The sequence below is a fragment of the Balearica regulorum genome, chromosome 15 (genome assembly GCF_011004875.1).
Source record: "Balearica regulorum gibbericeps isolate bBalReg1 chromosome 15, bBalReg1.pri, whole genome shotgun sequence".
NCBI classification, from domain to species: domain Eukaryota; kingdom Metazoa; phylum Chordata; class Aves; order Gruiformes; family Gruidae; genus Balearica; species Balearica regulorum.
The window spans coordinates 15,969,370-15,994,379 of NC_046198.1; the positions used below are offsets into that span (position 1 = coordinate 15,969,370).

The 25,010-nt window shown below is 38.3% G+C and overlaps 2 protein-coding genes and 1 long non-coding RNA gene across 12 annotated transcripts in view; 1 reads left to right on the forward strand and 2 right to left on the reverse strand.

Annotated features, from left to right (window-relative positions):
- Window positions 1-95: 95 nt before the first annotated feature.
- LOC104630478 (putative short-chain dehydrogenase/reductase family 42E member 2) lies at window positions 96-22,746 on the reverse strand. Of its 9 annotated transcripts, XM_075767515.1 has the most exons (16): window positions 22,635-22,746; window positions 18,032-18,087; window positions 17,727-17,772; window positions 16,301-16,381; window positions 14,864-14,936; window positions 12,446-12,681; window positions 10,247-10,342; window positions 9,402-9,462; window positions 7,488-7,606; window positions 5,942-6,017; window positions 4,680-4,762; window positions 4,009-4,146; window positions 2,678-2,743; window positions 2,499-2,562; window positions 2,065-2,138; window positions 96-923 (listed from the first exon to the last, which is right to left on the reverse strand). In XM_075767515.1, the coding sequence occupies exons 4-16, from the start codon at window positions 16,349-16,351 to the stop codon at window positions 720-722; spliced, it is 1,341 nt and encodes a 446-aa protein (XP_075623630.1). In that variant the 5' UTR covers window positions 16,352-16,381; window positions 17,727-17,772; window positions 18,032-18,087; window positions 22,635-22,746; the 3' UTR covers window positions 96-719. The 9 variants fall into 9 exon arrangements, with proteins under 9 accessions (XP_075623630.1, XP_075623634.1, XP_075623637.1 ...); XM_075767519.1 differs by lacking the exons at window positions 17,727-17,772; window positions 22,635-22,746 and adding an exon at window positions 15,327-15,433 and having other exon boundaries at window positions 18,032-18,392; XM_075767522.1 differs by lacking the exons at window positions 17,727-17,772; window positions 18,032-18,087; window positions 22,635-22,746 and adding exons at window positions 15,327-15,433; window positions 16,730-16,768.
- Window positions 16,736-24,735, forward strand: LOC142603975 (uncharacterized). Its single transcript, XR_012837863.1, has 3 exons — window positions 16,736-16,904; window positions 16,989-18,104; window positions 24,587-24,735. It is a non-coding gene; the product is annotated as an uncharacterized LOC142603975 (long non-coding RNA).
- The window catches only part of VWA3A (von Willebrand factor A domain containing 3A), a 33,089-nt gene continuing 30,785 nt past the window's right edge, over window positions 22,707-25,010 (reverse strand). The window contains exons 33-34 of one of the 2 annotated variants that reach the window (XM_075767512.1): window positions 24,052-24,115; window positions 22,707-22,842 (exon numbers count right to left, since the gene is read on the reverse strand). In XM_075767512.1, the coding sequence (XP_075623627.1) occupies window positions 24,064-24,115 (52 nt within the window). In that variant the 3' untranslated portion in view covers window positions 22,707-22,842; window positions 24,052-24,063. Of the gene's footprint in view, window positions 22,843-22,975; window positions 23,354-24,051; window positions 24,116-25,010 lie in introns of those variants that run through there. The other variant, XM_075767513.1, reaches the window with a different exon arrangement.

Sequence of the window (25,010 nt, forward strand, 5' to 3'; positions counted from 1 at the left end):
CTTCTCTTACAAGACAAGGCAGCAGTAACAGCTTCCTGAACTCCAAGGTCTTATGTGCCCTCCCGCCCCCTTCCCACAGGTTCCTTAAAGGCAGTAGTTGGTTCAGTTATATATTATTGCGTTGAAAGGATATTATTTGATTTAAAAACATTTATTACATTTTTACAAAGTTTTTGAACAATAAAACTATTTTACATGAATATGACTTTCAGTCCTCTTGCCACCTGTTATTTATAAATATTTACATATTTTTTGTACTAGTTCCCAGGTCTTCATAATTCCTCAGGCTCACATACAGCAGCTACAGCAGTGGCTTCATCAGAGGAATGGTTTCATCAACCTTCTCCTTCATTAGAGCTACTGGACTTGTTACAGCACTGCAGTCCTACAAGGGTTCCTCTTCCTCCAATTTCTTACTCTCCTGAATGATCATTTGTAGAAAATCATTCTCAGCATGAAGCAATCCATGAAGGAAGATCCGTTAAAACTATTCCTGCCTTTGTTAGTGGTGCACTCCTTTGATTTTGTGACACTGTGTTGTCCTTTAGGAACATTTCCTGATGTGTCCCTTGTCTTCACTTTTGTGGGTTTTGGTTTTTTAAATGAGATCAGAGAGATGTCATCATCACAATAATAAGAATAATAAAGTCCATGGTGCCTGAGGAATGTACTATGACCAGATCATTAGTACTCAGAAACAGGTGGGTAGTTATTTGATTTTAGAAGAAAGAAAGAATGATCAAACATAACAAAATGCCAAAAGCAAACACCGTTTTAAGGAACGTGTGATCTTCTTGGCAAGGAGGTCTTGTTTTAAGATAATGATCCACAGAATCGGCAAATGAGAATTTCTTTGGTTTGTAACCAAGCTGATTTCGTGCCTTGTCTATTCGGAAAGTGTGAGTTACAGTAACATTCCACACCTAAAATCCAAAAAGACAGTTATGGAAGCGAGTTTAATACCTGATTTTCTAGAACTTGAATGAAAATATGATAACAATGATATCACAACAGAATGAAAAACATGAATAGAGATAGACATGCAAAAAATGTATCCACTTTGGAGTCAGATTCTGTACAGAGCTAACAGAATGAGTCGATGGAGCTGACAGGAAAAGAGCCAAAGCTGGGTGGACTGGGTGCAGGAGGAGTTGCTGACACTGGTTTCTGACTTGTGAATGTGAGATAAAGGACTACAGCAATCCCGTGCAACAGATCAGCACACTTCCCTCAAACTGCCGCTTCTGTACGGAGAAATGCGCAGCAGAACTGGGTGAGTGTACTGGAGGAGAGCTGCGTGGCTTCCCAGCTTTGCCGAAACGCGTCTCAGAGTGGAAAACACACACTCTTGGAGAGTTGTATCCTCCCCCTGAACGCGTGGTGCCTGTGACAGTGCTTAAGCTGCGTAGTCTCAATGATTTCTGCTTCAGATACAGAACTAATGTAGAAGAAAGTATCCTATTATGTTACATGCTACAAGTGAAAGCATTTATATTACAAATCATAATATCATACAAAAAAATAAGTTAGATCAAAATTAATTTGTCCAGAAATAGGGTTTGGTGATTTGGGGGTTTTTGGCGTTGGTTTTTGGGGTTTGTTTTTTTTCCCCCCCTCCCCTCGGAAAATTAACTTTTCATTCCAATTTAGAACTACTTTTAGTGGACTTTCCAATTATTGGCTAGCCTTGTATTACGCCATCTGCTACCACTTTGACCCGAGACTCTTGCACCACCTTCCTTTTAAGAAGTAGTCCCACCACATAGGACAGCTCGCTGGAAATGACACCGTAGCGCCCGTTTTCCTCTTTGTGCCAGCTCCACGTCAGTCGCTCTGCTTTGCACCTGTAGGATCTTTCTCTGGATCATCTAATCTTCAAGTAAGTATTAATTTCCGATGATTTTATAAGGGGTGGCCAGGATGGCATGGAAAAAATCAGGCTACAAAATGACTGTGTAAGCCCTGAATGGACTATGCCCCGAGCAGAAAACCAGAGCTCTAATGCAGACAATCCAAGAATATTGGTCAGAAATATATAAAAAGAGAGAATGTTTATATATTTACCTCATTCCTTGTCAAGAAAGGGGTAAAGCTAAAAACTGGCTTTAGTATCAGGTGCAGATATTCCATCACAGTGGCTGTGAAACAGAAAGTTACTTAATGAGACTGCTGGATAACAGTAAACTGAGATAATACTGACATTGCACATCCTATAATTCCTACTGCTGCCAGGGGATGCAGTTAAGGTGGAGAAGGCAGTGTTTAATTTATAAAGTACATGATGGACTCAGTTTATGAATAGTCTTTAGACTTTATCTGGTATAATTAATGCCAAATGACATAAGCGATTCTTATTAATTAGAATGATGTTAAGTTATGCAATTCCTACAATTTGGGTCCCTGAATTTTATAAAACCATTACATACCTTTCTAGGAATAAGAAAACAAATTAAAAAGTAAATAGCACAATAATTAAGTATGTATTTCATTATTTTTACCTGCTATATGAACCAGGAGAACAGGAATATGTATCCAGGGCTTCCTGTAGCCTAATTTTTCAAACTAGAAGGCGTATAAAAGGAAAGAATAACAGAGCATTTGTACCAAATTGAGGGTGTCAATGAAGCATAAAAATGGAATATGGTGCATTAGAGCTAAATGTGTGTGCAATACATACTAAAGGGACTATCCATTCAGAAAAAATGACGTTTTCACCATCGTGTATGTAATACGCCTGACCACTCTGTTAAAGAAGCAGAGAAAAACAATTAGAAAAAGACTATATGTAAGATGGCCTTTCCTTTCTCTCTCATACCTACCTTTCTTGATTTTGTGAATAACATGCCTGCACGCATACGGTGAATGTACACAAATCGGCTCAGCAAACTACCTTCCTCGGACTTCACTGTCATCTCAAACATGTCTCATACTTTTGGGTAACCCCATGGTAGAGCTAATCATGACTAACCACGGTGTAACGTAGATCAGAGCTTGATTTCACTATGTAGTAACCCAACTGTTAGAGCATTAAGTTCCTTATGATGTGCAGGGGACAGAATTATCTTCATGAGTCCAACAGAAGCGGCAACACTGACAGCGTGTAATAAGCACAGCTTTTTGAGGTCAAGCTCCAACTCTGGCTAATTTTCTGATTAAAACAAATTCAGTATATATATTCTGTGGGACATGTCACAGTGCCTGAATCCACTCTGGGCTTCCAGTCTGTTTTCTTCCAGCCTTCTAAATGTGCAGGGAATACTTGCTGGCAGCTGTGCTCTGGATGAGGGCTCTGTCCAGCTGTGAGCACCATGAACTCCTGAGCACCCAAGCAGACCCTGGGCATTACGTCATGGTAAAACAGCTGCATAGCTGCCAAGCACTGAACTAGCTGACAGAACATGAAGAGATGTTCAGATGTATCTGTACCTGCTGTCTATATGTTCCTACCAATACTAATGAAGCTGGACCCTTCGGGAGCTGTGAATATAGCAGCTGCTGCAACACTGTCAGTTCTGTGATGCTCCACAGTCCTCAGATTGTTGTTGCAATTATGGTCAGTAAAAAAAAAAAAAAAAAAAAAGGAAAAACCTTTTTAAATTGTCCATTAATTTTGTACATCTCTTTTTGGAATTTTCAGCTCTGAAAATTAAACTGGGAAACCTCAGAATGGTTGCTCTAAATTTGATGCTATGCGCCTAGAATCAGAATCTATTTTCAAAAGAATAAGAGAATATACAGATTTGTATGATGGTGAATATATTAACCTGGTTAAAAATTCCCCCAGTCACACAGGAAATGATATATTTTCAAACCAGAAAAAAATCATCAAAATATTAGCAGAATGTATTTGCATTGGCACTGTCCGCGTGCTTGTGGAGCCACACACTATTTTTGAGAATTTAGCATGCGACCTTTTGGAGAACCTTTGATCTTGAAACATCAAAAAATTAAACCCATTTGAGAGCTAAAGGACCTGGGAGACAACGCTGGTTTATATTGTTTACTTACAGCTACGTAACCCTTCTCAGAGGTGAGAGCCTCAGCAGCTAGTAAATGAGCTTGTACTAGATTTCTGATGTGAACCCAGTTCATCTGAACCTTGTGATTCCCAAAGTTGAAGTTAAATAGTCTCCGCTGGATATTTACCTGTAGAAACAGAAAACATGAAATAACTACGTTATTCCTTTATTTATGCAGTATAACGTATTCATTTTGGCTCAGCCTGAATACTTAGAATTTGCTGTATTTGTGTACAATTACAGCACAAGAAATGTGTCACAAGAAAAAAATCCAACTAGTTGGTGGTTTTATAAATCAAGGACTCTTGCCCTGATACGCAGTGGTAAAATATGGAGAGATTCTAGTGTTTGGCTGAAATGAAAGTGCATATTTAAAAGACAGCATTTCCATTAAATGGTCAGGGATGCAAACCTGGTTCTTCTTCCCTGGCATTTCAGCCTTGCATTTTTAAATTTTCACTGAAAAGTACAGCTTGAGCCTTGCCATTTCTGCAACGCTGACATCATGCTATCTGTTATCTTGCTTCACATGACCTGTCACCAAGCTTTCAACAGTTTTCTTGGAGGAATAGCTAAGAACTGTAATCAAGATGCTTCCACTGGTGTTATGCCCTTACAACTACTTGTAGTGTCCTCCAGAGCTGCCTACATAACACATACGGCTACTCGTGGCAGGTGGCGCTGCTCTTCTGGTCCATATATGCCTGGGGGACGAAGCACACAAGTGTGGAGCTCATCACCTCCTTGGAGAGAACACAAAACGTCATTTTCAGATTGCTTTGATATCAACATATTGTCTGAACTTTACATTGTGAAAGCAAAGGATCAGCCTGACCATTCCATGAGATTTGGCTTCCTAGTAACTTGTTCTCATTTCTGCATAAAATTGAGTTCAATAGCAGTGAAGGACCCCAGCTTAGCAGCCTGAAACCTGAATCCCTCTGACCACAGAACGGTCTGAATAGGGACAGGATGAATCGAACTCTCCTGTAGATACGCTTCCTGCTTGATTGACTTTTGCTGTTTATTATAGACACAAGTTTATAACGTGCAGATTTGTCCATCCTTGTAGACACACACAATACTGGAAGAAGATCGTTCAATTTGCTATATTTAGACACCTTGCTTGCAGCTCAACAGCATCACAAAGGAGTGGAAGAGGTCTCTTAAACGGAGGCTTTCAAATAAGTTAGAATATTTTCAATCAAAATGAATACTTTTACATGAATCAGTAAGTAGATGACTCTGACTCCTGTGAAGAGGCACAGTTACACCTTTGATGTGGGGAGGTGTAACAGGTGGTAGGCATTTGCTCAGTAGTTAATGAAGGATGCTAAAATTGAATCCCCACCTTATTTATGTTTGCCACCTTTTCAGTTCAGAGAAATCACTAGGAATAGCAACATACGCCTATAAAAGCAAAGATAAACATTTCCCTTGCCATGTATAGACAGATTTTTAGCCACATCTCTTCACACACGTGTGACTTCAGAAGTCACCACGACCTGTATTGCCAATCTGTTTAAGAAACTGTAGTTATTCTTGCCAGACACCTACAAGCTTTTGGGGATGATGAGAATGACCTCCTGGACAGCGCTTAGTGATTGGTATTGTCAGAGAAGCTCAAAGCGATACGCTGAACGGGGAAGAAAAGCACAAATTCTGTATCTATTGTAAAACTGGTTAACTTTGATGATGATTAAATTTTCTGAATTCTCCCGTCTATTGTTTGCATATAATCTCATACCTGTCTGTGTATACACATAAAATAATTAATCATCCACTGAAGGGAGGAGTAGAAACAAACAAAATAAATCCTTATTTCAGTTAAAGTATACTATTTATCGATAAATGAGTAGCCAGAGAATGGTTAGAATTAGCACTACTAATGATAGGAAAAAACCCAAATGTTTTATATGTACCTTTGAGTAAAGTTCCATTAGCAGCAAGAACCATTTGGTCTGCAATTGCCTTTGTTCTAGAATAATGATTAAATTGCTATAAAGAAAGGCAGAATGAGATCAACATTTGAATCACATTATTGCATCTGTAAAGGCAAACTTATGGTTTCTGTCTGATAACATTTAAATCTAGCCAGCTTATAGACATGAGCTGAGTAAAATCAAACTAGAAATAACAAGATATAGCAAACATATATTTTGTTTATGACAAAGAAACTTATCAGATTTACATTTTAGTTGCACAAGTTTAGCTTCAGAGCAAGTTTAAGTCCACTAGTATCTACTTAACTCACTTTTTGTGCTGGATGTACTGAAAGAATTAATATGAAGCCAAATGTTCTGGTAGGTCAGATATTTTTATGTTGAAAAACATCCATTTTGAATTGGAAGAAGTTTTTAAAAACAGTTAAATATGAAATTAAAAATTCAGACATTCCTAAAAATGCTTCCATTTCTTATTGAAGCTATTTGGGAACTTATAAATAATTCCCTCCCAACTGTATCGCTTACTATTGACTTTAAAAATTGCACCCAAGGGTATTTAAACACTAGAATCTGGACACAGTTAGCACATGCTGGTTTAGCGATCGCTTACCCACATGAGGCTATTTAGGTACCTGTTGAATTTTGTATTGCCACACTTTATATTGAAAAATATACCTAAAAATCCCAGCATGGACAGTGCGTCTACTCCAGGTAGCTTAATCCAGGTGCTCCACCTCCCTCCTCACCCACCTCCCTCTGCTGCTTCCTATTACCCAGTTCCCACTAGAGAAAACACACGATTAGGGCTCAGACATGTGCAACTAATTGCAAATCCCTGAAATGCTTTCTTAGGAGTCTGCGGTGCTGTGCAGGCTGTGCACAAGCAGACATCCAACACGTCGTTTTAGGGTTCCTGGACACAGAACACACACTCTAAAAGCACAGCTTTAAGCTGCAGGCAGCGTGCTGGGAGCAGGAAAGAGCAAACGGGAAGAGTGGCCAGAATGCACTGAGCTTCAGATTTCAGCTAGAAAATATTTCCTATCAAGTAAAGAAGGAAATGGAAACGGTATTGCCGAGCAGCCCTCAGGTGACTGTAACTGCCACCTGGCCTCCAGCAAGACAGCAAGGTTTGGGAACGCCAAAGCAGCAAAAATGTGTGTGATAAAGATGTAGAATTTGATATTCAACAATATTCTTCAAAGCAAAGGCTCACATGGGCCACAATATTCTGTATTTACCTAGCGGGTGGTTGCCTGGAAGCACTTCCTCTTAAAACATTCCACTTTTCTTAGTCATTTTTAGGTATATTATCATCTCACATCTGTCCAGTTACCGCAGATTAAAGCCACAATGATTTAAGTATTTCTTCATTGATCATGGGTAAGTTTTTACTAATGAAAAAAAATTTCATGGGATTTGATGTGATCTGTGGTAGAACAGCTGCTGCTCTCAGAACAGCCTTCACATAATCTATCCTTTCAAGCACCGTAAGCGCCACACCATCACATGAACAGAGTACCTTTTCCAGTGGAAAATACGGCACGGTTTCTTCATCTCCTTCTTCAATGGGATTCCCTCCAAATACCACATTCACTGTGCTGGTGTATATCAGTCTAGGGATATTTCTCTGTTTGCAGACTACAGTGGTATACAAAATAAATTATTTTAAAACAAAAATAAAGAGTGAGAAACAATGCATGAACTGGCAGCTTCTCTTTTTGAAAACAAACATGTTTATAGAAAAAGTAATATTTTCATTTTACCATTAACTTATCATTTAATACATTCTCATCTTTCATTCAGCTGGAATTTTTAATCCCAAATACCTGCTATGTAAATATTACATACTGTGGTCACCAAACATTTTATGATTAGGTACCTGCAACTATCGTATCAGACTGGATATAGTCATCGGCTGGATGGAGGAATTATCTTTGGGGGTATGTGGAATCCTGCTTTACTGCAGAAACATTTCTTAAAACATGTTCATTTTACAACCTGAATAAAAAGGAGAGGAGTGGGACCATTTCTGGTGATCAAAGAGCACTGAACCTCCCTGCTTTTTTCTGTAGGGGCAGCACTGCAGGGAGCAGCCAGTCCAGGGACCATTTCAGCAGCAAGCAGCGCTGCTTTTTGCACCGCAGTTTCACGGATGCCCGTGCAGATAAGTCCTATCAGAAAACGAGCTCACTCTCTCCAGTGTGTGACAAACCTGCATTTGTCTTTATCTGCTCCTAAGTGACAAATGACACGTTAGCAGGAAACACACATGGTTAGTGTATAATCAGTTGTACCTTAAATACAAATGAAATTAGTATTATTTACAAAACAAAGTCTTAATTATGGATTGCAGCCAGGTGTTAAGGTCTAAACTCTGCTGTATATATGTCATTGCAAACTTGAACATAAATTTCCTTTTGATTTAACAATGCTTCTAAAGTTTAAGTGAATTAATATTCAAAGTCAGCAATTTTTAGAATATACAGTCAGTCCAGTTGGCTCATTGGCTCATTTTGAAAATACCAAATGTAATTACTGTATTGTAAATATTTCAAACAAAATACAACAATAATATCTATTGTTAAGATGTAGATTAACGGGTTCATGTGCCTCCCAGACTCTTGCTTTGTTGGCAGAGCTATGGAAATTTGACATGACCTGTTTCTGTGGGTTCAGAGGTTGGGGTAGGAAGGAGGGAATATGTGGTAATCTCTTCCCTCTAACTCCCTTGGACTTATACTTGCCTACCATTTCACTCTTCTTTCAGTAATAACCCACAGGCAGCATGAAGATGGGTCTAAAAATTATATTAAAGCCATTTTGCTTTTTTTTTTTTTTTTTGCCATTTGATTTTTGAGGGAAAAGCAAAGAGATGGTAGCTTTGGTGTTTACAATACACTTTGAAACATTCTTTCTGAAATTGCATATACAGAAATAAGTCTGCTAACGTTTTCCAGAGACAGTGGTTAAAAATCAGTGTATAATAAAAAGGGATCACATTTAGACAGATGGTCAGAAAGAACAGATGATTTTCTATATTGGTGTGATAAAATAATAGCACATCTGTGGCTCCCATCACCAAATGTTTACAACACAGCAAACCATATGATCTCTCTCATGTTATTTCCATGAGGAAAGAGGATAACACTTCTCCATTACACAGAGTAAAGGGAAAAATAACCTGTACATGGAGGAGGGTTTGAGTTGGTCTGCCAAGGAATGAAATCCAGGTTGAAAACCTATCCCCAGTTCAAACCAGTGGCAAATCTACCAGATTAATGGGACCTGCACAGCTAGCTTCACACCATACGCTGAAAGGAGGGAAAGAAGAGCCTCATTTTACTGCCAAATCAACACAGGAAACATCCAATTAGAAGGTTTTTTTAATTCATGGTTTGGTTCAGACGCAAGGAAAGAAAACGTAGGTACATACCATCAATTATTATTTGTGTGCCTCCAACATTTATGGATTCAATTTGGTCTTTCTTTTGAAGCTAGAAATAGAATTTGCACAATATCTGATTAATTGCACAAGTCACACTCCCAACATGATCGTTACAATTGCTGGACCCTGAAGAGCTGTGGGCTGTGTGTGATGTATGCGTTAGTTCTCACCCTTCTGACATACAGTGATTCCTAGCAGTTCTCGTTTTCATTGTCTTGTTCAGTGTATGAATAAAGAAAGTTGAAAAATAAAAAATAAAATGCATCTGAGAGGAACTTAATAATGCTTCGATTTTTTGTCACACCCCAGATAATCCTTGAGATAGAAACAGGAATTACAGGCAGGGGTTATGCTCCCTGAAAGCTTCCACAAATTCTTGTTCCAGTGGCAATCCGTCCTGTTCCCCGGAAATAAATTAGTAGTTTCATGATTTTTTGATAACACCCACTGTGAATTTCACTGTTATTTAGCATAACTGTATCAAGTTGCTGCTCTGTTTCCTCATGGCTACGAGTTTGCAAGCAGAAAAAGCATCGACCTTAGTTCTAGGGCAATATTGTCACACTTCTTCAGGTAGAGAAAAAGGATATCTTATCCAACATCTTAATTCTATGATCTCATTTTTCTAGAGTACTTTGGGTAGTACATTACTTCATGCTTTGACATTTATCATTGAAGGAATACCTCCTCTGTTGCCTGTGTGGATGACTTGACCTTCATAACTAACTTCTGTCTGACATAAATACCACATAGTTACATTCTTTGCTACATGCAGACAAATCTTTGCTTTCACAAGAGTAAAGAAAGAAAACATTAGGAAAAACTGTACTTGCTTGTTCTAATCCTGACATTCCACATGCAGCCATGTGAAAAACACAGTCAGCCCCTTCACATGCTTTGAACACCGCATCATAATCCCTCACATCACCCTGTAAAATGAGAAAAGAATGGATTTGTGACTGGTAGAGCTCATTACATTCTGTATAGAATTAACTATGGCCGTGAATGAAAATCTAAAGTAATTCTGATGTCATTTTCATAATACTTCACTAGCATTAAATAAAACATTATAAACATGGAGAAAAAAAAATCCATGACTAAGAATTTTGTCAGTGTTTTGTTGCAAAACAACTATGACTCTTGTTGGCTTCAATTATAATGCGTATTTTCACACTTAGTCCTGCAGCCTGCAGGCTGGCAAAACTCGTTTGACTGGAATGGGAGCAGCGTATGCTTGAGGGCTGGAGAATCAAGCCCCAGGGATGCTAAATCACAGCAGGAAGGGTTCAGCTGTTTGCCAGGGAGTCACCAAATAAGAGAACCCCTTTTTTGTTAGTACCGTGAGATCTGGGCTAACGTCTCTTTGCCCACCTAAGCTTTATTTTAGGTGCACTGCTTGAATAATTTAATTACAGTTTTGTATAAAATTAAAAGAAAAGAGTACACACTATATGCATTTAATATTGTAATAGTATACACAGTGTATTATAATGCCATTATATGATATGCTGTACAGTACTGAATGCTGTACTGTATTAAATGCACGCTATATTTTCTATCAAATGCTATGCCCTGCTAAGAATATTATATTGCATTTTTGCCTACCATGTAAAACCATATGTATAATACCTCACATACATACAGATGTCAATAAAATTATAATACCTTTTTTTTCAGAATTATGATATTGCAAAATATTAGCTATTATTTCGTTTACTGTCATGAAACATAGAATAATCACAAAAGAAGTGGCTGGAGGTAATGTTAAGAGGTAATCTCATCTCAACTCTCAACTTTTTTCTTCTGAAGTTGCCAAAGTATTTCATAAATACGGCTGACTTACACTTCCTACCTTCAATCGAATGCTAAAATAGCTAACCAGTATAAACAATACTAACAAGATCCAAATCACTGATCAAGGCTCACATCTCTGAAGTGACTTATTACTTTATTTACTAGGACTCTGTAGCTCCATTTTCTATGTAATTCGCCTATAAAAAATATAAATATTACAGAGTAAATTGAATTCTAAAAAAAACCCAAACCCCGTTCTCAGGACATCATTTGTCAGATCTCAAATCTGACAAATCTACTTTGAAAGATGTAAATTGCCGTCAATCCACCAACTTCAATCAAGTTATGTGGATTTATATCACTAACAAAACAAGCTGATGGTTTTTGAATGGTTCCTTGGTAATACTTCATCTCTCTCTCATATTCTGTAAAAGCTGTTTATGAAATTGAACACAAGAACAACCACGCTGGGTCAGACTAAAGCTCAGCCCGGTATTTTGCCCGCCACGCAGCCATGCAGAGCAGTACCACGTGTCCTCTCTGCCTCCCTTCCCGCCTGTCGCACATAGTGATGTAGCTAGAAGGAGAAAACCTGGCATCACCTCGACGGCCCCTGGATCATTTTCAGCTTTACCTATTTAGTAATCTCCAGTGGAAGCAGATTTTTGGTGAGGCTTTGTACATGCCTTTTACCTACTGCATGAAAAAACCACCTCTCTGTGTTGAACTGACAACTCCTCATTTCACCCGATGGCCCTTCCTTCTTATACTGGAAAGTGCAGTGAGCAGTCAATCCCATCCACCTGCATGCCACTCACAGACTGAAAAGTCCTCGTTTCCTCAGCCATTCGCTGCACAGCGGCCATTCCACATTTGGGATAACTTTTATTGCCCTGTCTCATCTTTTTACTCCAAATAACTTCCCTAAGCAGTAAACTTTGTCACTTCATTGTTCACCCCTTCACCTAGGTGAGCTACAAATGTGTTGAATGGCATCTCCCAACACAGGACTCCAGAACTCCCCTGCTAACACTGAGAGAACTGACCACTGGACTCCTGATTGCTGCCTCTTAATCAGTTACTTACACATTTGAGAACCTTTTACAATGGCTTCTTACTGTCCTTAATGGCTTTTCAGTAAAAGATTTTATCAAAAGTCCTTAAGAGGAAGCCTCGTTAATATACATAAAAGTACTACAACTTTATTCACTACTGTTAAATATGTAATTTCAACATACCTTGAAAAAATCTGCTCCGTTTGGAATTTCCCATTTAGGTTTCCGTACATCAAATAGAACAACAGCAATTCCTGACCTAACAAGAGCACATCCCAGGTTGTATCCCAGGTAGCCTCCACCTCCTGTCACCACTGTCTTTCTGCTTCTGTTAACCAGTGGTCCAGCACGCTCCTTCAGTTTGCTCTCACATGGTTGGCTGCTGTGGAGCTCTTCTGTAGATCCTTCTTGCATCACGACTGCAAGACAGTAGATCTCTTGAAAATTCCTGCAAATACTCTGCGATCTAGGTGATTTCAGTAAATTCCACGTTACAATGCTCCTTTCGGGACTACACTATTTTTATTTATATATTTTTATTTTCTTAATGTGTTTAAAATGTATAAATTCGTAATTTTGGTGATGGTATTTATATATACAATGTGTAATGAGTCTGAATAGCTTTACGTTCCAAGATTTAGTCTTTTCCTCATACCCACAAGGTTCATGTTGTACAGAAATGACGAGAAATTACAGGATTTTAGAGACATTATAATTACCTAACCTTAGCAGGGATGATTACATTTTGGAATGCTCAGGATATCAAACATTTTGTCCTTGAAAACTCATATTAATGCCAAAAAGATGTTAGCCTACTAGTCAGGAAAAAAAAAATAGATAAGGAATATAAGAAAGGATTGATTCTGCTTTTGAAATCCACTTCATATGTGGGTTACAGTTCTTCAGTAATGATGAAAATTTGTTACCATTTTACAGTTTGAAGGTTACACGCTAAATATACCTACTTTTCTGTCTAGTTCTTACTAACTTTTCTCCATACTGTTCAAATCAGGGCATTCATATAGAGCTAAATGGACAAGGAACTGAAGGGATAAGCCATCTGCCCTGGGGGCTCATCTGCTTGGGAAAACTGATTAGAATATCACTCTGTGATAAGCAATTCCACAGGGGTTACCCATCTGTACACTTTGTTATGTATTAAAAATAAGTTTATTCTACAATAATTACTTCTCTTTAGAAATTCACTCATATTCTGCAATTAGAACGACTGGTATTCCAGATCACAATATACTCTGAGAAATTAGCCCAGTTAATCTTCCCACGTCGACAGCCCCAACTGTCCTGATTCCTCGCGCGGCCTTTACACATTGGGATCTGGGCTCTTATGGCCCCAGATAGAAATCCAGAATAAGTGCATCTGAACTCAGCCAGATTAAGTCACTGTAAAGTGAGAGCCAGACTGGGTGCCTGCCAGTCGTATATAGGAATATAGATCAAATTCCTGCAGATTATTACGGGTTTTCTCATGGTTGGAGCGGGTGCTCATAGCAAGATCCCCACGCATGAGAGTACATCACCTTCCACCAGCTGGGCACAGACAGTTAAGCACAGTTTACTCCAGGGTTCAGCAGAGATTATGCAGAAACTGGGTATCATTGGTAACTGGCAGCTGCATCACTTCCAGGGCGATAAAAAATACTAGAAAAGCAACAGCAAATGCAGCCCACAGTACACAAAGTTACGGACTACTTTTGCCATTGCCTAGTGAAGCAAAATATAACAAACAAAATGATAAAAAAATTATTTTATGTGTTGTTTTTTAGATTTCAGATACAGGGAAGTAAGTACAAGATTCGCCACGCTGTTTTACTGTTTTAACACCACTGCCAGCTCACTAAATTCAAAGAACTGAATGGCATAACACAGTAGAAAACACGAGCTCCTTATATTGAAAAATATCCTGACATTTCAAAATAAAAAATATTCCACATTTCCAAACAAAATTTAAGTTAGAAGTAATATAATGAAACTAAACCAAGTACGCTTCCCCTGTTCAACCAAGGAAATCTAAATTTGTGTCTCTAGCTTATGCTACGCCATGATTATAAGCCATATAAAATTCTTTTGCCTTGAGTCCTGTGAAAGAGCATCTTTCTATACACTGTAAGGAAAACTAAGGTCAAGCTTGTCACATATGCCATAAAAAGACATATTTGAAAAATGGTATATATTTGAATACTTGTCATTAATATCTCCTTATATTCTAGTTGGAGGTTGTATCAAAAAGTTCGAAGATTTTGCTAGAAATCTCTTTAAAAACACTAATAGTATTAATATATTAAACTGTTTCATAGAATTAGAAAATTATTATCAAATTTTGAATGTAAACAAGTTCCTCTAAGAAAATATTTCTTTCCAGAATCAGTAACTTCCTTGTTTCTTTAAATTTGGAGGAGCTATTCTGATTTATTAATGTATTCTGCATGATGCCCATAGTTATTTGGGCAGTGCATGCACTGTGAGTTGCTCTTAACTCCCCTACTGTCATTTGAAGTATTAGAAAAGCAGAAATTATGTCCCATAAAAAGTTAGAGTCAAACATTTCAGGTTTTTAAAAGTAGCTAAAGAAGCAGTAAGTACCCTTGATAGATTCCTGGATGTCAGCCTTCTCCCAGTCCTTCCTGTCCAAGTAAGATGGTGAGACTTCTCTGTGCTGGACAATTAGTAAGACAAAGGCATCAGGTACTCTCAGACAGACAGAGATGTTCACGTGTGCTCAGGCCCTTTTGCTGTTCCTGCTCCTTTGTAGCTGCTGGCTGGGCTAGGAGCCAGAAAAGGGCAGGGCTTAATTTGTACACAATTTACGTTCCTTTTCAGGAAAAATGAAGTATTTTCTCCACATCAGACCCTTCTAAATAGGATGGTATCTCTTACTGCTACCTGGTAAAAGTATTGATAAGACACTACACAACACAAATGTACTCTTGGTACCATCATTCTGTAGATAAATTGTACTACATTACAAAAACATCTCACACTTTTTAAAAAGTATACAGAAAAGGGTTCTTTACTAAAGAAAAACAGGAAAGAAATTCTTAAACACCATTTAAAAGTGAACCTCTCTCAGTTGTGTGAAACTTTGGTAGGATACATCTCATCCAGCAGCAGAGTAAATGGAAACACTTTCTCCTTCTACCTACAGTTTTCAATCTAAATTTGGACAAAAAAAGAAAAAAAAAATCTTGGTCAGCAGTGGTACTTAGCACTTTCATCCTGACTTTTTTATCTTCATCCCCAACCCAATTATGTATTTGCAAAGAGGCTTAATTGTAGGCACAAGGGCTGTTCTCCAGCTTCCAAGCTGAATGAAGTACAGGCAGCAAGCTAACTGGTACACAACAGAACAAGAAAAGGTAATTTAATATTAAATAATGCATTTAAAATGAATAATGAATTAAATTATTAATAATTATAGAAGTTCTCTGGTCCCAAGATTTTAAAGCACTTTTAAAACACATATCCTTTTGCAAATTAAACAATGAGAAATCAAAGCCAACATTTTTAAATGGGTGTGTCTAAAATGAGGTCTCAGCAGTAGTTAAGATGCTAAAGAAACACTCCCAAATCTAAATATAAATGACTACAATTTTAGATGTTGGCACGTCAGAAATATCTCAAGTTCATAGGTGACTTGGCAATTTAAATGTAATTTAATGTTCATGTGCTGACACGAACTCAAACTGACACCTGAGCAAATATATTTTAACATAACGTATATGTATTTAAGTCCTTGTAGTCTGCATTAGAGCTAAACCGCACTTCTCAGATTGCCGGCTGAGTGACAAACCCACCTCAGAGTAAAACCCCCAAGAATACCAAATTAATACCAAATTTGGTACCAAATGGACTACTAAAGAAACTCATCCACAAGTCAAAGCAGCTGATCAGCTTATTCCCAGCATATCAATCCCTCACTGCTCAGTGAAAACCAACAGAGAGTATTTTAACGTGGCCTCGGGTTCCACCTTAGCCAGGAGCAGACACCTGTGAAGAGCTTCCAGAACTGGTATTTTGTACCTCTCCTGTTACATTTATTCTCATCTCTTCAGTGAAGAAGGGGGTGGCCATATTTTATCCACTGCATCCTGCTGAGTCTTTCTGAAAGAAAGAAACAGAAACTGAAGTTACAGTGAGAAAAGCTGCTGCATTAAGGTTTAAGCTTGCTTTTGGCCTCGAATCACAACTCCATACTGCCCTTTTCTACTTTTTCTCCTATAGCTACTCACAGTTCGCATAGGCACACAGAAATGAACAAAAGACCCAGTACTTTATGACTGCATAAAATACAACAGGACAGTGTCAGAGAGTTTGCCTGTTTGTTTACACGGAAAAGGTCCACGTTTCTGAAATGTTATGTTGGCTTATCAAAATATTACTCACATCCAGACTGTAAAGCAATGTCGAAATGTAATTGCACGGTTTCAGAGAGGAACTTAGTAAGCTTACACAAACTGATTTCAAATCACACATGCTGAGAGATCCACAGAGAAATCTGGACTGAGTGAGTAGGACTTGGGGCTTAAGACAGACAAGACCCAACATGTCTCTAGTATACAGAGGAAGACTCTTGTCCCCATGCTAGTCCTGTGGGCACCAGTGCTGGCTACTGGCCCACCGGGAGGTAAGTAGATCGTGGGGTAGGAGATAGATGCGTGGAGACTGGGGCTTTGTGCCTTTCCCTCAGCAGGACCCATTCACTTCACAGGTCTGCGCTTTCAGGCCCCAGAACAGGAGCAATGCGCCAGCTGTGAGGTAACAGGAACCTGAATGAGGGTTTTTAATTGCGTGGAAGATACTATGCAGAAAGAGCCTTTAACAGAGACATAACCAAAGCATGAAGAGCTAGACAGAGGTCTGAGTTAAAGTGACAGCCGGATGTTTGGCCTGAGTCATAGGCAGGATGGGATGTTCTGCAGTGCCTGAGGGCAGAACAACAGCAGAAAAGCTCAAGAGACTAAGCTCTCTCTTAAAACCATCTCAAGGATAGGGTTTTGCTGAAATAACTGCAGCATTAAAATATCCTCTCTTCATTTGATGTATTAAAAATTCTGTATCTAAGCCCTAAATTAGTAGAGTTGTCCAGGCTCATCACATGTTTGAACACCTCCTCGTACACTTGTTCACAATCATAGGAACTCAGAGTGGCGAGACTTGTTTGGACAGCGTACCAAATCACTGATCCTCTCTGCAGCCCCAAAGAAATCTGGACAGATCTGTTGTAGGGTGGAAGTCAAGTATCTGACTAAAGGCACTTAGCTCTTTGTGACTACAAAAACAATCATCCTCGTAACAAGGACTGAGTATAAACCAACAGAGCGCTGAGAGAAGTGAAGTATTCACATTTTGAGTGAGATGACAGAAAATGTTAAAAAGCATTTAAATCAGAAGGTCTTGCAATGTTAATGGAAAAGAAGAAAAGAATGGAACTCTTCTCTAAATATACCTTGCTGTGCTTAGAATTTTTGCTTCAGAAAGAGAAATCATGGGATCTGGATTTGGGAAAAGAAACTTAAAAATACTTATTTTTCATATAATCAAACCCTAAACATTGGTACATATCAAATTTTTCTAAGGAATGAAGTCGTCCTTAAAAAAGTTTCCCAACACAGTATTAATGCAACAACAGATGTAATTTAACACCCAAAGTATGCATCATTCAAATGCAACATTAAATACTTTATGATAATACACGTTCTTCACATTCCTCGCTAAGTTAGAAAAGTAAGATCCAGAGGCAAAGCAACTTACCGAGGCCACACTGTAAGTCCGTGCCAGAAGGGAAAAGAAGATGCACATCCTTATTCCTGTGATTAGACAAAAGGCATATTTTCGATGTCTAATACAGCAAAAGAACAACTGCATGCTAGGACTAAGTTAAGATCTTTTGAGCAGTAAGCTCCCTCTGATTTTTCCTTAGGCAAAGATACTAAGCATTCATCGCTCTGCATTTCAGTAGCTTGTCTTTCATAAAGATTTTTTTCTGTGTAGCAATGTAATGATACTTTTCTGTATAACAACAGAAGAAAGTTACAAATATACATTTAGTAGAGATACTATGCTTTTTCTGTTTTTCTCATGTCCTGTCATCTGTTAATGGCTTCTTTTTAATGCTATCTAGTACTTTAAACATGGTTTTCCTCCTAAAAAAGTCTGAAAAAAATCAAGGTTTTCTACTATATTCTTCAGACAGCTAGCTGCAAAGCTAAGAGATCAGATTCTTCTTAAATCCCTCGGTTCTTCATTACCATACATAAACATTCTCACTCTATTCCTTCCTTTTTCCTGTGTCTTTGTGTATTTTTTTTGTGTTACGACTCTGCATATTTTACCGTTTCCTCATGGAAGGAATAAAGCACGCATAAATACTTCAAAACACAGCATGGAATGTGTCATAAAATGCTTTTCAAGTTACGTTGAACTCACTTACTTTGCATTTGTGGTTGTCTCCTATGCTACACAGGTTGATTTACAGGTCAAATGAAATGATAACTGTGAGACTGCATTGCCAAGGCAGGGTGGAATTACAAGAAAAACAAAGCAACTTCTAACAGCAACAATGAACATGCCCTTTATCAGCTCTTAGGTCTTGTTAGAAAAGGAGACAGTTTATGCAGTATTTGAAGGGAAGGACTACAAATGCATCCTAAATAAAAATGCTGCATTAACTTGTACTGAATAAAGGCATGTTTTTCTATATGATGAGCAGGAATGCCAGCTTGGCTTCTTACATATAGGAATCACAGAGAAAACAAAAAAACCCACAGGAGCTGGTTTTAAAAAGATTATTGAAGACCAATTAGGTTTCCTTTTCATTCAAAGGTTTTCTAACAGTTATTGCACTGGAAAAGCACAGATCCTCATTACTACTACATGGTTTGTTTTCATACTCAAAAAACACTGCAAGAGTTACGAGGGCATGGGAGGTGGTTTAAGATGAAAAAGAGAATCTGTTTTGCACTATGCCATCAGATGCCATGTAAAATCTTGTCATAACTTCTACCAAGTTTCATTTACAAAGTTTATTCACCTCTGTTGTTGTTATCAACCCAGAAATTATAACAGAAGCTGTAGAACTTTCCAAGTAGGAAAAGAAAAAGGAAAAACCCTCTAAAAGAGATTGAGTTTGTTACATGCTAGTTATTTCTCTATTAAGACTGAGCCTTGGTGCCACATTAAATGTGGCCAGGATGTCAGAGGCATCCTCTATCACTGAAAGCATGTAAACTTGTGGCTTACAAAGTCAGCCTAATCTACCTATCAAATTCTGGGTAGAATTTAAGTTTCTAACTGATGAAGTCTCACATGGTACGAGTCAGAGATTATCTATCTCCTCATATGGTAGTTCCACCACTGCATTCAATATAGTTAGCTAAGCCCTAGATTCTCTTTATTGTAACAGAGACAGGGAAGTAACAGGGTGTTTTCTGATGCTGGCAGGTTTCTGGAATTGGATTTTTCCCTCCTTTCTCTCCTTCCCCCCCCCCCCCCCCCCCCTTTTTTTAAACTATTCAGAAAGCAAACATCTAATAAGCACCTGTTTGAGATGGTTTCACAGCAGACTGAAGTTCAATGGAATGAAAAGTATCCTATATGCATCTAACTGGTTGAGATGCATTAAAATGATTCAATGAAAATTCTCGTGACTTAGTTGTATTAACACATTTGGGTGTGTAAAGTCTTGGAACTTTGTAGTTACAAATCTAGATACACACGAACAGTAGATAACATGCTTATAAAGCATAGAGAAATTCTTACTGAACAGAATTCTAAAGGACACAGCATAAAACACCTTTATTGCCATCACCTTCCTTAGAAGCAGCATGAACTTCCTGCACATGGGCTGTTCCACGTGGAAGTTACCCACTCCTGCTCAGAAAACAGCACTCTTCTGATAGGGGGTAGAACACAGACTTCAAGGTAGCAACTGGTTCAGTCATTTGCCCTTAATTCCTTGCATGTAAATCAACATATTCAGTGAGTCATAGCAATGACATGACTTACAAACAAGCTGGCAGAAAAATATACATCTTTGTCAATTATAAAATTCCTCTTTTATTATGACTTGAATACAGTGAATTGCATTCCAGGAAGCGTAAACCAGGAAAGCAAATGACATATACATGACAGACCAACATTGAAAAGTCATTAACAGAGCACTCAATTAATCAAGTCATCACAGCTGAACCATCTCCTTAAAATGCTTTCCTGACTAAGTAGCCCTCAGATTGATGGGAGCAGGTAGGATGAGAGTTTCCAGGTAGGTAATAGGCAGCAGAGAGAAACTATATTCTAAAGGAGGGAGCTGCTCTGAGTAGATAGCAGGACTGGCCAAACCACAAGAGAACAAGGACCGACCAACAGAGGCTGCACAGCCTGAAAACACTTACAAAAGAAGTGAAATTGGACAGGACGCAATGGCTAAATACTATAACACCAAACTAGTTTATAGCTTCTGTGGTTACACAAATTCTAACATCAACATTTGTTCCTTATCAGTTGCATTTTTCTTAACAGGAGACTTAAAACCCCTTAGCTCACACCACTAGCAAAGAGAAGACTCCTGAATTCCTAACACCTACTTTACAGCTGGGAGTATGCTCAAGAGAACCAGAGAAACTTGCTATGCTCTGCCCACAGACAAGTGACCAGTCGAAACCAGAACAAACAGCTGAGTGATGAGTATTAGTGTAGGTTACCATGAACTTAGGATCACATAGAGCCATTGATGATCAGTCTATAGACACTGTGTAAACCGAATTGTTTTGAATGAGTAAAATGGCTGAACACCAAATAGTACAGAGGGAAAAAACCAGCTGTGAGAGATGTGACAGATTGCAATCTAACACAACGCACTGAAATACTCTGGTGCTTATTCACATTTGCAAAATCAGACATGTGCATTGTGATCTTATTTCACAAAAAGTCTCTGATATCATTTAACATACCTGCACAAGTATATTTCCTTTCAAGGTTCTTCTAAAGGACCCTTCTAAGAATATCAGAATCTATGCCACAGTATTGTGACACTTCTTAAATCCTCTGAGGAATAAATAATAATCTCTCTCTGAAAATTCAGAAGCCTCATCCTTTCCACCTGGATTTACTGTTTTAACATTTCTATTAGTACAAATCTACTCATTTTATCAGTCATCATCTAATATTTATATACCCCAAATAGAAATGTAACTAATCCTATTAAATTACAATTAATATTTTCATAGCAAAGCATCTCAGCAGTTACACGCATACCAACACATACACTACTAAAAATCACAGAAAGTGATGCGTAGCACAACACACCATTTTAACTGCAGTATTCCACAGTAGGCTGGTACTAACGTAGAATGCAGGAGTCAGCTGGTGCAGAGCATACAACACTAGAAAGAGATTTTAATGATAGAAATAATTTTTAATTCTTTATGGAGACAAAACAGATGGAGGGACAGAAAAGATAGTATCTCCCACATCCAAGTATATTCAGTCATTCCCATCAGCTGGCACTCAGGAGATGTAAATGGCTCCTGAATAAACTCAGGCCAAGTATGTGAATTTTGCAGTCGGAATCCATTTTTATTAAATATTACATAAACACCTGGTACATATTTCTAACCCTTGGAAAGACAACAGTAAATACCTACAAAATGCCAATGAGCTGTTATTGCAGAGTTTCTCAGTTTAAAAAAAGTGTATTTCATAAATCAACTGGAAAAATATATGCCTCATTACTGCAGTTAGCTTAAACTGGATATTTTTATATGGTACTGGCAAACATATTTTTAATCTTTCTAGGACAGGAAACATGTAAGAACTTAACAGAACTGCTTAGAAGATTGGCAGTGTCTGGTTATACAAATGTAACCAGGCTTTATCAGCAACAAGATATTACTTGTTCGCATGTCTGATGACTTCTGAATCATCACCTCTAGATCTTTCTCTACTGCCAATACAAAAAGCAAAGAGTCGAAATAATCATTAGTAAACTTCTTTTGGCAAAAACACTCCCTCCAAGCTTTGTTTTCTGCACTAAGGTTATCTCTTGGACTTCCTAGGCAAAACTGGCATAAAGAATTCTCTTTCTAGTATCACAGCCATCTGTCCCATCTGTCAGGGATAATGAGCACCAGCAAAGAACTATCATACCAACTGCCAAAAAAGACATCTTGGACATACCACCAACTGACTGAAGCAATTATTAGTATGATGCAGTAGAATAGAAGAGAAACAAAAGTTGTGACCCTGTGTAACTACTAATTACATTGGAAATACATACACTTTTAAAATTTGCATTAGCTATATTGAAAAATATCCTCTACTTATGTTTAAACTTTGGAGAGTTCAGGGCTTGATTTACTTTGAGTCCTGCAAAGTCTGCCAGTGGAGTAGGTCAACAGCATTTATCATCTGTAACTTCTTCTCTTGCCAGAGGCTGAGAGACAACAAAGAACACATCTTCCCTATTTCTGCTTGAAGCTGGAAGCTTTAGGCACACTCTGAAAAGAAGCAGGCTAGTGGCACCACTCCAAACCTCTTCAGCATCTTTTCTTCATCTAAAAGTTAATCTGACAAGTCAAGCACATGAATAGTTTTTTAAATACAATTCAAACTATATAAACTGCATAGGCTCACCATCACCCTTGACAAAATGGTAATGGAAGAACAATATAAATTGATTACCTTCCAATTTGCCTTACTTACATGTTTAATCACACTACAATACTATGTATTACCTGAAGTACATTAAGAGGAATGTCTTCCTGTACACTTTACAAGCAATATCGTTTACCTTGGAAGGTTAAAAGAGAGACGTGGTTGTGGAACACTAGCCTCTGTCTCTACATGCCTGTAACAACTTTCTTGCTACTACAGGATGCTTATGTATCTGTTTCCTCTCCAAGCATCTCTCTCTAGTGATCCGCCCTTACAGGCTGAATTCTGCACATACTTGACCAGGCTCCAGGTTCCCTGCTCCATGGAGCAAGCATTCTTATCCTGTGGGTCTGACTGGATTTTTTTTTTCTTCTTCTCTTTGAATGACTTGGCAATGTTTGTAAACCAAAATGCAAACTACAGCTATAGAAATAAGGATTTAAAAAACAGTCTCACTATATATCTGCCATACCCAATTCCTTGATGAGTATCTTGGCAGGCCTAAATTCTCTAGTGCAACTCTCTGTAGTTGTGTGCAGGTCCACGTTTTTCCCCCTTAAACAGCTCCATGACAAATGCTTCTGTCTTGTTCAACCCTGAGAAAGTACTTCTACACAGCATTTTCTCTGTTCCTATAATCTGTACTTTGCCATTTTAAAAGCAGTAGGTTGGCTCTGTGAGAGGTTTAGTTTGTCCAGCTGCCTCTCCCACAACTTTGTAACAATAGTCCAGTGTTTGCTGAGGCTGTCTTGACTATTAGTGAGGTCTTTTTTCAGTCAGCCTTGCTCGTTTAACTGATAAATCATGCAGCCCATGTAGCAACTGTTATCACAGCCATTACCTCTGGTCCTAACCCTCTGATGTGCTTAGCTGTTTGCCCTTAGAAAGAGCTAAACCATTAATAACTACAAATACACATCTGCCTTGCTCCTTTCACCCCAAAGTTCTCTCTGAATTGTTCTTTGTGTATCTTAGAGCTAAGAACTAAAATAATTAAAAATGTTTTCAACTTTGGAAAGAGTCACTGCTGGAAATTTTACATTAAGCTTATGAAACATTATCCTTGTACTGAAATATATGAACTATATATAAACTGTGATCTATTTGTGGTGACTGTTTACCTGAGCACTTTTTTAAAGGCCAGAATTGTCCTTTTGGTTTATATTCCATTTTTGAAGTAATAACCTGTTTGAAAGAAAAACAAAACCCAAAGATTTACAGCAGCTTTCCAGAGAGACATACAGTACCTCTGCATCTTTGTTAGCCATGTCCTTGCGTGACAGAAAATCTTTTCGTCGAGGCGGTATAATGCATTTTAAAGCTCTTTGCAAGTACTTTTGCCTGCTATTACTATTGAAATGGCACTTTCTGGTTCTGGATTGGCAGTTAGGAAGCGTGACAATGAAAAAACATAAGGATCAATACAATTTAACTCTCCTTCACTCCAGTTCTAGGCAGGTATCAAAGCTAGCTCTACACGATACCAGAAGCAGCAGGGAATGAAGGGCGTGCCACCTGAGCCAACTCAGTCTATGGAGATACAGATGGCATGCAGTGCCAACAGGGCCATGTCGCTTCCAGGAAATGACTTGGCTCGTTTGGGAGTCCACTGGGATACCTCTGTCTGGGGTCACATTGTACTGTTATCTGTTACAGAACTGTTAACGGAAAAGGGAAAAAGAAACTTCATGCTGAGGGAGGATGCTGAAGAGAAGATGAGGAAGAGAAAAGAAAGGGAGACAAACCTGAAGCATACTGGGAGAACGTTCTTATTCTATGGAGAGAGAAGAAAGCTGAAAATTACAGTAAAGAAAGGAAAACACAGGACAAATTCTGATGGGAGTCAAATTATTTAGGAAAGCAGAAAAAGACTGAGATTGAGAGAAGAGATCTTTGAGAGAAGAATGATTTTATCAGATCCTTCAGTAAATCAGGAAATGTAAGAGGAGTGAAGGGGAAGGCTTAGGGAATCGTCCCAGAAAAAGGCTAATAGAAACTTTACAGGGCTTTAGAGGCAAAAAGAAAGGGAGATTGATGGTACCTTGAGAAGTAAATGGGTTGAGACAGGATTGTTTGAGAA